Source organism: Pocillopora verrucosa, chromosome 8 (assembly GCF_036669915.1).
Source record: "Pocillopora verrucosa isolate sample1 chromosome 8, ASM3666991v2, whole genome shotgun sequence".
NCBI classification, from domain to species: domain Eukaryota; kingdom Metazoa; phylum Cnidaria; class Anthozoa; order Scleractinia; family Pocilloporidae; genus Pocillopora; species Pocillopora verrucosa.
This window is the reverse complement of record NC_089319.1, coordinates 21,715,106-21,727,064: the sequence shown is the minus strand read 5'-3', so window position 1 is coordinate 21,727,064 and position 11,959 is coordinate 21,715,106. Positions and strand designations below refer to the sequence as shown.

Genomic DNA, 11,959 nt, shown 5'->3' with positions numbered 1-11,959 from the left:
TCAGTGTTCCTCTCGATAAGTTTGGTGTTATATGTAGAGCAATTTTCCATATGATATATGTACTTAAAGTTATGACGTGAAACATCCCTTCAATTTCCCATGTCAAATTTAATCGCTCATCATTTGAAATGTTTTCAACATACCAGAAATCCTTCTGCTCATAACAATAAGCAACATGTCTTCTTTGAATTGATACTAAAAACATTATTTTTTAGTAGTGCCAGAAGGAGTTATCTTACCTTAAGTAACCCTTGGTCGAACCCAGCAGGTGGCACAATTAAATGAGTGATATCCTATTACAATTGACATGTGGAGCGTGAAATTTTTTTTTTCATGATCTTCAAGTCACAAGCTTTCCAGTGATATATAGTTTCCTTAGGTTTTCAACTAACTATGGAAAATGATGAAAAAAAATGGGCATTTTTTAGGTTTACCCCCACCATAATTATCTCGCAAATACTGTCGAGCCGCTTCAATCATCGTGGACAAATGGAAAACGATTTGCATACGTAAGCAACGTGCGACGACAAAGTGTTAGTCTCTACAAATTTTCAAGACTGATTGTTACATAAGGGTTCTTTGGTGAATTGTTGCCTTAAAGAACAAAGTTCTTTTCTTAAAATTTGCGTAGAAGCAGACAAAACTAAAGATAACGTCCCGCCTGATAGAATATCGAGTGCAGTGTCCATTGGTGAAATTACATCTGACAGTCTCTAGAGAAACATCATAATTGTTACTGACTAATCGTTATCATCTTGTCTCTTGAATTTTCACGCAGTACAGTATATTGGTAGATTCTTCTGGTCGACACTTGGCCTGCTTGAGGCATTTATACCAGATTACTTGACAGGGCTTCATGATTCTTGCTTCCTTGGCACTTTCAATTTCGAAACATCAAACTTAAAATAACTGGAGCTTATTCATAACATGTCATCATATGTCTACGAGCTGAAGTATTCATTCTGACCACCTCTTTATGGGGATTTGTTTAAAATTCAAACGATAGAGATTTATATTCATAATGTTGATCGTCAACATCTTTTTTCTTCAACTTTCATTGGACAAGTGGAATAGTCAAAACTTTCGCTAGTATGCAGATTGCGGGAGTATTGTTTCTGCCTTGTGAGCACTTTCACTTTCGAAACATGATAAAAAACTGCAGCTTATTTGAAACGTTCATTCGGTATCGAAGATCCCGAGTGTTAACTCGAAACTCTGTAACGCGGATAATGACTAACAGTTTGCTGATTGAAGTTTTTGCCCGTGTTTTATTCAGCTTCACACGCGGCGTAACAGAGCATTACGACCCAGATGAGCCTGAAGTCGAGACCTTTAGATGTAACGATAGCTTAAGCAGTGGTGGTCGAGAGTGGAATCGTCAGGCCGTCGATAAACCTATTTACCAGGAATATTCACCGCCATCGGACGACGATTATGATCTCTTGTCAGCAAGTAATTCTCGAGTTAGATATCGGCTCATTAACGCGAGCTCACCAGATGAAGATGGAGACGAACAGCAAAATGAAGATGATGAAATGGCTTGGAAGCGATTCAGACCATCCGTTCTTCGCACAGTTTGTCAATCAATGTACATCGGCGCATTGATTTCACTTCTTTCCGCTGTTCTCCTCGGCCTTTTTTACGTCATGATCGCTTATGTCTCGTACGAAACGACACGCAACTGCCAATTTCACCCGAAGGAGACAATCCCAATTAAAATACAGTGGATCAGAACATTGTCTGACGTGATAGGTGTTGCCTTTCTTTACATGTGGTTCTTTGTAGGAATGCTTTTTCTTTTTCGACCGTATCAGTTAAAGGGCGTTAAAAGAAAACTCATTCTTGTTGCTTTTGTCCTTTTCTGTGTGGAAACAGTGTATCGTGTTGTCTTTCAAGTCTTTGGAATATCTCATTCCAAGCTTTCTGTGACTCAAAAGATTCCTCTCAACATTCTATTTCTAATTAGCATATGTTGGCAAGTTTACCTTCTGACAAATCACTTCCGGAACCTGTCGAGTAGAACGAGTTTATTTATAAAATTAACGACACCCTACTGCTTTACTTTCTCTCTTGCCATCTTTATAACATCGTTTATTTATCCAATGTACAACAAACAAACTGAACATGGAAAACTCCTTATTGCACTCTTCTCACCTCTCTTTGGAGTTATCTTTAAAGTAATCTTACGACATTGCGCTCAACGCTTCAAGAAAATTGTTCATCCGGGATACTCGTACATTTTGCTAGTGCCGTTATATTTTGGATTAGCGGTCGGGTTTCGAGTAATGCAGGCAGAACTTGACAACCTCAAACTCATCGCTGTTCTTGGAATAATCCACGGCGCGGTAGAAGTTCTAGAACGAAGCGCCATGGTCTTCATAGATCATATTTGTCATGTGATCTTGAAAAGAAAATCAGCTCCTTGGGGAAGTTTTCGCACTCCTCGCCGTGAGAGACTAATGGCTGATATCGTTATCATAAGCATGTTGTATGAATCAACTGCTATTGTGTGTGTTAACGGACTGTTGTACGTATACCAATTCATTTACTTACAAAACATTCCATTGTTAAAGCTGCTTCAGGAATTTGTAATTTATACCTCAGTTCCACTGGCTATTGAATGGTTTTTCACCGGCGTATCGTTGGCCATCGAGACTCGCTTTCAGAATATAGCAGTCATGGCTGTTTGGCGCAAAAGATGGAAAAGACACATTTTGGTTGCGATAACCAACCTGGTTCCATTGGCTATTTGGACGACAGCAAATCTCTTGGAATTTGTGGATGGGCGCTTTGACGAGTCTCAAAGTTACCCTTGCAAAATGCCCTTCACATAGAGAACTTCTAAAAACTGAATGCCGGCGGTCTTTCAGCCTTCCTTGTGTTAATTGACTTGTGGTGGTGTGAGAGATTGTTGACATATTACACTTACCGGTTATTATTCTCCAACTGTACAAAGTAGAGTACAAATATCCTGCGATATTGTTCTGCTATTTGGACAGTTGGTATTTTGTACTGTTTTTTAGTACATTAACGCACTAGCGAGGATTTTACCACGAAGCTTTCAAGAACATCATCTTTCTTGTCGGTTTAAAAGATGCCTCATATCTCCTTTAATAAGAACATACTGTGTACATACAGACATTGAGGTACATTTATAATCATAAACTTTTCAAAACTGCGTATTTAGAGTGCACTGTTTCTAAGTGAAATGATTTACTGTCCAGCAGTCACGCACTTAACAAGATTATTTCTAGATATAGGAAAAACAGAGTTAAATCTCATGAGATTATTAAAGTTAATCTACTGAACTTCACACTTGAAAATAATTTCTTATGCACTCAAGCAAGAATTCAACGCAGTGAACCAAACCCCTGCTTCGGAGTTTTAGGATAAAAAAGAATTTTACAACGATTTTCTGTAAGTAGCAGTGACCTTCAATGTTACGGCAAAAATAGACTTAACCCAATCTATTCTAAAGTTTTAAACTATTCGCCAGTCTTAGTTATATGCAGTGTTGGTAAACTTTTGCCCTTTTATTACAACTGCTGGTACGCAATTGAAACGTCCCATACTTTATCCTGAGGGGTGGGGTGAGTGCTAAGAAACGAGAATGCACTATTGACTATAATGTCTCATCTTCCAATTTTATTTACTTAATGACTGAGTGGAGGAGCCAGACAAGAGAATATTTGACTCGAGATCGTGACCGAGAGCCAAATATTTTCCCGTCCTTAATATTATTAATTAAGTAATTGTTTTATTATATATTTTTTGAAACAATCTGCCGATATTATTATTATTATATTATATTATTATTATAATTTATAATTATGAGTTTGCCAAAGTTTGAGAACACTTCACGGACGAGGGGCGCGGAAACTTGGCAGACTTTGAACTCAACATAATAACCCAATATCTGCCGCACGATAATCGAATGGCAAATACGAGAAAATGCGTGGGAATAACCGCATTCGAATGGTGAATCGTCGATAACAACGCGTTTTCTCAACGCAAACAGCCACAAACTCTAGAAAACATCGTATTTCATTATATTGGTCGGCCTGTGAACGTTGGACGACACGTGATTTTCAAGCGTTATCTACGCATTTACTGTCCTTGAAAATGGAAGAAAATGCGTTGCATTCGACGTAAAACTCCTGTGAAAACAATGTTTTGTTACTGGAAAACACCAATAAACAACAAAATACAAACCGTTTTCCCGTCTCTTAACCGCGCTCTCAACACCAGGAAAACAGTTGTTTTCGTAGAGTTAACTGTGAAGGAAAACTGCTCGATAATGGAACGAATACTCCAATTCGCCGACTCGACAACAACGGGAAAACTTTGGATTTTCTTTTTCGGAAAATATCAGAAAATGCGAGAATAATGCCGCGTTTTCAAATAGTTACAACTTGTTTTCCGAACGGGTGAACACCCTTTTTTTTTGCAGTGTTCTCAGTTTAAGTATTAACAATACTCTAAGCTTATATCGTATTGATATAACATTTTGATCGGTTCACGATGTTTGGTAAACAGAACAAAAGTTTTCTCTCAAGACTAGACTGGGTGATTTGAAAACCCTTTGCGTGTTTCATTAGCCTTCAGAGTGAGTTATCAAGCCTCTATACCCCTAAAGAGTGCAGTTCATTTCCTTTATTTAATAACTATTGGTTAATCGATACAATGGAAGCTAAAAAACGCCAAGACGAAAACGCCATTAACAGACACGAGGCCGATTGACTCATACAACATGCTTATAACGGAAGTATCGCCCATTAGTTTCTCGCAGCGAGGAGTGCGAAAACTTCCCCAAGGAGCTAATTTTCTTTTCTAGACCACGTGGCAGAAGTGATCAATGATAACCATCATGCTTCTTTATTCTTCTTTCATGCTGTTAATTATTCCAAGAGAATTATTCCAAGAGCAGCCATGGATTATAAACCGTCCAAGTCGGCTTGCAGTACTCGAAACATAACAGCTCAGCCAAAATACACCGGCACTAGTAACAAATACGAATATCCCCGATGAGTAAATTTCTGAACGGAAATCTTTGAAATTACTTTCAGAACAATTCCAACAAGCCGAGCAAAAGTAACGGTCCGAAGTTTACCTTCCTTGTTTTGTTTGACGTAAGCTGGAGATATACAGAAAAAGTCGCGACGAAAGCCAGAATGTCGCTGATACACTGTTACGCCTCGTGTGAAATTGAACGTAATGTGACCAAACACCTCTATCAGTGTTCTTCTGCTCATAATTCAGCCGTGAAATGACCGACTTTAAGTGAAGAGTTTAAAATTTAGATACAAACTGCAATCTTTCCTAAAATGTGCTATCTTTTAGTTAAATTTATACCTGGAAAGTGAAAGTACATCCATAGTGAAAATATAAGGAAGCGAAGTCCTGTCATTATCAAAGGATATTTTGACGTAGGGTCTTAATAGGCTCTGTGAATTGTAAAAAATGCTAGCAGAGGAGAAACAATACTATGGCCATCTGCATGTTAGCGAAAGTATTGACTATTCCACTTGTTTACTGAATATTGAAGAAAAAAAAACGTTAACGATCAATATCATTAATTTATATATGTCTATCGTTTGAATTTTAAACAAATCCTTATAAAGAGGTAGTCAGACTTTAAATCAGTAATAGCCTCATTGCCATATCAGGCATGACGTAATATATTGTTTTCGCTGAGGTTTAGCCCACTGTTCTTTAATATCCATTACTGATTGTAACTTTGTAAGTCCAAAATACCACACCTTATTGAACAAATGAAGAACCTAGGAATCAGTTCTACATCAGTTTTAGGCTGAGAAGGTTGTTCTTAAGGCAAACACTTCTTCAATGACTTCAAAATACCTTCCCTAAGAATTAGTCTCGTAAAATATCTCTTCGAATTCTTTCATCATCACGGGACTTAAAATTGAAACGGTTAGAAAGTTTTTGCCAAATAGGCTCGAAAGCCAAATGATATCAAATGACCGTGACTCTTTTGCATTGACATATTCGCTCAATCAGTGTTAAGGATATCGAACAAAAGAACAGTTTTTTGATTAGATCAATTATCAATTACTTTGTGTGCCTAGTTACGATCGTAGTTACAATGTTTATCTTTTTCCTATTGGTTTGTAATCGGATCTTTTAGCGTCACCACGCGCATATAAAAGCTAAGTTAGCGTCCCTTTAAGCCAGAGTTTCGCAAGATTTCGCCTTGAATAGCAGTACCTTCGTTCTTTTGTTCTAAACCTTTTGCACAAGCGGGACCGATATTTAAGCAATTTTGTTAGTTTTATTTCAATGTGTTTAAGTTTAGTTTTTCACCTTGGGCGATAGCGCACATATGTACTGTGTTGTACAATAGTACAACTAATTATCTTGAAATCAAAAGAGTAATTTGAAAGAACTAGACGCTCAGACAGCAACGCCCACATTTTAGTCTTTGGGCTTTTGATCAGCCGCAAATGTTCATCGTGCAGCCGATCTTTGAATCTCGAGTAGTTTTAATTTAGCCTTTTATGATTTGTTTATGCTAATTTACGTTAATTGTTGTTATTTTAATCGCGTTAGCGACATAGGCACGTAAAGCGTTTCTTTCATGCCTTTCGCACTAATTCAAGTAGATTCATGCATTCGTTATAATATTATTGTAATTTCAGTTTACGATCGTGATCGTCTTTGTGATCTTCTTCGTCCTGAATAAACACCGTTAACCGTCATCTTGGTTTTCGTGGTTTTACTACGACCTGTAAAATAGTCCCGACATCAGCGACACTTAGCAAACACGCCTTAGCGACACCCCTCGAAGCTTCGTCTTTCGTCGCAAGCGTCACAATCAGTGATGGATATCGATGCACAATACTCCTGAAATCAGGAAGAAAATTAAATATTTTACTCGACATATTACCAAAGAGTGCGATCATCATTGAAAAAAACTTATGGCAGCTTATCTAGAAATAATAAATGGATATTGGGAGGCTACAGTTTAAGTTGGCCGATCGTTGTTATTTTGACTTACTTCGTAAATGTTTACTGAACATCACTGAAGCAATGAAATCTAGAAACTTCAGTTTCTTGTTTCCCTGAAATGCAACGGAAGCTTTTCACTCTTCCCGCAAGATTCCAGCAACAATTCTCCTAACTTTCTGCTATTTACTTTATCAAGCTTTCAGCTCTGACAATTTTTTGTTGAATCAAACAAGTTCCTTTTTTAATATTCTTCAAATTATTGACCGGAAGGTTATTTTTGATACGGCCTTTGCGCCAACAACCCACACAAAACAATCAAGTGCTCATTTGGCAAATACTGTCGAGCCGTTTCAATTATCGTGGACAAATGGAAAACAATTTGCATAAGTAGGTGCCGTGCAACGATGAATTGAAGTTTCGTCATACACGACAATTATCTCTTTGCCAAAGAAATCAGTATTTTTCGAGACTGACTGTTACAGAAGAGGTCTTTGGTGAAATGTTTGCCTTTAAGAACAAAGTTCTTCACTTAAAATTGGCGTAGAAGTGATTGATATTCTATGTGTTCAATGAGGTGTAATAATTTACTTTCAGGGCGACACTCAATCAGTGAGATTAAAGAACAATGCGCTTAAAATCAGACAAAACAAAAGAACACTTCCGCCTGATACAATACCGAGTACAATGTCCATTCCTAAAATTAAATCTGACAATCTTTAGAAAAACATCAGTATTTATTACAGACTAATCGTTAACTGTCTGTTATTTACTTCATTCAAGCTTTCAGCTCTGACAATTTTTTGCCGGTTGAATCAAACAAGTTCCTTCCTTAATATTATTCAAATTATTTACCGAAAGCTTAATTTCGATACGGTGTCTGCGCTTCAACCCACACAAAAGAATTAAGAGCTCATCTGACAAATTCTGTCGAGCCGTTTCAATCATCGTGGACAAATGGAAAACAATTTGCGTACATAAGCACCGTGCAAAGACAAAGTGCCAAAGAAATCAGTATTTTTCGAGACTGATTGTTACAGAAGAGGTCCTGGGTGAAATGTTTGCCTTAACGAACAAGTTCTTAAATTAAAATTGGCGAAGAAGTGATTGATATTCTCAGTGTTCAATAAGGTGCAGTTATTTACTTTCATGGATATTAAAGAACAATGCGCCTAATATCAGACAAAACAAAAGAATACCTCCCGCCTGTACCAAGTGTATGGTCCATTGGTGAAATTACATCTGACAATCTTTAGAAAAACATCAGATTTTATTACTGACTAATCGTTGGCATCTTGTCACTTGAATTTTCACGCTGTACAGTATAGTGGTGGATTCTTCTGGTCGACACTTGGCCTGTTGCCGTGTAATGCAAATGAGGCATTTACACCAGATCCTTGACAGAGCTGGATGGTTTTTGCTTCGTTAGCACTTTCACTTTCAAAACATCACACTAAAAAGAACTGGAGCTTATTCATAACATGTTTATTAGATGTCAACGAGCTGAAGTATTCACTCCGACTACCTCTTTGTGGGGATTTGTTTAAAATTCAATTAATTATAATTGAATTATATTTATTTATATTTATATATATTAATTATAATTAATAATGTTGATCGTCAACATCTCTTTTACTCAAATTTTCATTGAACAAGTGGAGTAGTGAATATATCCGCTAACTTGCAGATTGTTCCTGCTTTGTTAGCACTTTCACTTTCACAAGTGGAGTAGTCAATACTTTCCCTAACATGCTGATTGTTTCTGCTTTGTTGGCACTTTCACTTTCAAAACATCGTAATAAAAAACCCGGAGCTTATTCAAAACACGTTCATTAGGTATTGAAGATCTCAAGTGCTCACTCGAAGACTCTGTAACGCGGACCATGACTAACAGTTTGCTGATTGAATTTTTTGCCCGTGTTTTATTTAGCTTCACACGCAGTGTGACGCAGCATTACGACCCTGATGAGCCTGAAGTGGAGATCTTACGATATGACGATAGCTTAAGCAGTGAGGGTCGAGAGTGGAATTGTCAGCCCGTTGATAAACCCATTTATCAGGAATATTCACCGCCTTCAGACGAAGATAATGATCTATTGTCAGTTGGTAATTCTCGAGTTAGATATCGGCTTATTAACGCTAGCTCACCAGAAGAAGATGAAGATGAACAGCAAGATGAAGAAGACGAAATGGCTTGGAAGCGATTCAGACCATCCGCTCTTCGCACAGTTTGTCAATCAATGTGCATCGGCGCATTTATTTCGCTTCTATGCGCTTTCATCCTCGGCCTTTTTTACGTCCTGATCTGTTACGTCTCGTACGAAACGACACGCAACTGCCAATTTCACCCGAAGGAGACAATCCCAGTCAGAATACAATGGATCAGAACATGGTCTGACGTGATAGGTGTTGCCTTTCTTTACATGTGGTTCTTTGCAGGAATAGTTTTTCTTTTTCGACCACATCAGTTAAAGGGCCTGAAAAGAAAACTAGTTCTTGTTACTTTTGTCTTTTTCTGTGTGGATACAGTGTATCGTGTTGTCCTTCAAGTCTTTGGAATATCTCATTCCCAGCTTTCTGTGAATCAGAAGATTCCTCTCAACGTTATATTTATAATTAGCATATTTTGCCAAGTTTATCTTCTGACATATCACTTCCGGAACCTATCAAGCAGAGCGAGCTTATTTATAAAATTGACAACACCGATTTGCTTCCCTTTTTTTATTGCCATCTTTATATCATCGTATATTTATCCAATGTACAACAAACAAACTGAATATGGAAAACTCCTTATCGCACTCTTCTCACCTCTCTTTGCAGCTATTTTAAGGTAATCTTACGACTTTGCACTCAACGCTTGAAGAAAATTACTCATCCGGGATACTCGTACGTCTTGTTAGTGCCGTTGTATTTTGGATCAGCGATCATGTTTCGAGTAATGCAGGCAGAACTTGAAAACCTAAAATATATCGCTGTTCTTGGAATAATCCACGGTGTGGTAGAAGTTATAGAACGAAGTGCCATGGTCTTCATTGATCATATTTGTCATGTGATCTTGAAAAGAAGATCAGCTCCTTGGGGAAGTTTTCGCACTCCTCGCCGCGAGAGACTAATGGCTGATATCGTTATCATAAGCATGTTGTCTGAATCAACTGCTATTGTGTCTGTTAACGGATTGTTGAACGTATACCAATTCATTTATTTACAAAACACTTCATCGTCGACGTTGCTTCAGAAATTTGTTATTCATACCTCAGTTCCGCTAGTTATCGAATGGTTTTTCAACGGCGTATCCTTGGCCATCGAGACTCGCTTTCAGAATATCGCGGTTATGGCTGTTTGGCGCAAAAGATGGAAAAGACACTTTGTGGTTGTGATAATTAACTTGGTTCCATTGGCTATTTGGACGACAACAAATCTCTTGGAAGTTGTGCATGGGCGCTTTGATGAGTCTAAAGGTCACCCTTGCAAAATGCCTTTTACATAGAGAACTTCTAAAAGCTAAATGTCGGCGTCTTTCATCCTTCCTTGAGTCAATTGACTTGTGGTGGTGTCAGAGATTGTTGACATATTACACTAACCGGTTATTATTATCCAACTGCTCAAAGTAGAGCACAAATAACGCGCGAATAGAACGCAAATATCCGGCGATATTGTAGGGTTATTTGGACAGTTGGTTATTTTGTACTGTAAATAAACCTGTTTAACCAGTCGATTACGCGCTACGCTTCTCTATCCGCTTTGTTTTTCCCGCCTTATAAGAAATGAGCAGAAAGACTTAGCAGAAAGTAGTTGGATAATAAATAACTTATTAGACGTTTTGGTGTGTAGTATCACAGAGTATTTTTAAATCTCATGAGAATCTTAAAATTGATATCCTGAACTTCACCCTTGAATATAATTTCTCATTCACTCATGTTAGAATTCAACGCAGTGAACCAAACCCCTGCTTCAAAGTTGTAAAAATAGACTTAAACTAATCTGTTCTAAAGTTTTAAACTATTCGCCAGACTTAGCTAGATGCAGTGTTAGTAAACGTCTGCTCTTTAAGTACAACTGCTGGTGCGCAACTGAAAAGTCCTATACTTCATCCTGAGGGGTGGGGTGAGGGTTAAGAAACGAGGTTGCACTATTGACCGTAATGTCTCATCTTTCAATTTACTTAATGTCTGAGTGGAAGAGCAAGATGGGAGAATATTTGACTCGAGATCATGACCGGGAGCCGAACATTTTCCTGTCTTTAATATTATGTGAAAACTTAATTAAGTAATTGTTTTATTATACATTTCTTGAAACAATCTGCCGAAGGAGACACTTCTCACTGAGTTTGCAAATTTTGAGAGCACTTCACGGACGAGGAGCTTGGAAACTAGGCAGACTTTGAACTCAATATTATAACCCAATATCTGCTAAACTGCTATATGTCAACTTCACACGTCTATGTATGCTAACTGAATTCTCTCCAACAAATCAGAGTTTTCATAGTTACTTTAATGTATAATAATATTCCTTATTACTTTGTTGATGTCAGGAAGCAATGGTTGTTGTATATTACCAGAGAATTACTTTGGCGATATAAACGTTTGAATCAAATCAGTAATTACTTTGAAATCACTCGTTCTCTTACTATAGAATTTTACACTCAGCAAAATTAAAGCAACTAAGAACTGATTTACTCTTCTCATTTCAAGTATTAACGATACTCCAGGCTTATATAGTATTGATATAATATTTCGATCGGTTCTTGATGCTTGGTAAACGGAACGACAGTTTTCTCCTGAGTATAGGCTGAGTGATTTGAAAACTCTTTGCGTGTTTCATTAGCCTTTAGAGTGAGTTATCAAGCCTCTATACCCCTAGAGAGTGTAGTTCATACCTTTATTTAATAACTATTCGGGTTAATCGATACAGTCGAAGTTATTATTAAATATTATGTGTGTGGTACCTCAGTCATTTTTTTTCTAACAAACACTTGAAAAGAATAAAAAAGTCATGT

General features: G+C 37.5%; 1 protein-coding gene and 1 pseudogene across 1 annotated transcript; both read left to right on the top strand.

The window, feature by feature from the left end:
* The first annotated feature begins 225 nt into the window (after positions 1-225).
* On the top strand, positions 226-3,233 carry LOC131773625 (uncharacterized). Its single transcript, XM_059089560.2, has one exon. The coding sequence runs from the start codon at positions 1,092-1,094 to the stop codon at positions 2,832-2,834; it is 1,743 nt and encodes a 580-aa protein (XP_058945543.2). The 5' UTR covers positions 226-1,091; the 3' UTR covers positions 2,835-3,233.
* A 5,576-nt stretch (positions 3,234-8,809) lies between these two features.
* On the top strand, positions 8,810-11,959 carry LOC131773624 (uncharacterized; annotated as a pseudogene).

Coding starts and splice junctions, on each gene's coding strand:
- LOC131773625 (XM_059089560.2), top strand. CDS start 1,092: ATGCAGATTGCGGGAGTATTGTTTCTGCCTTGTGAGCACTTTCACTTT.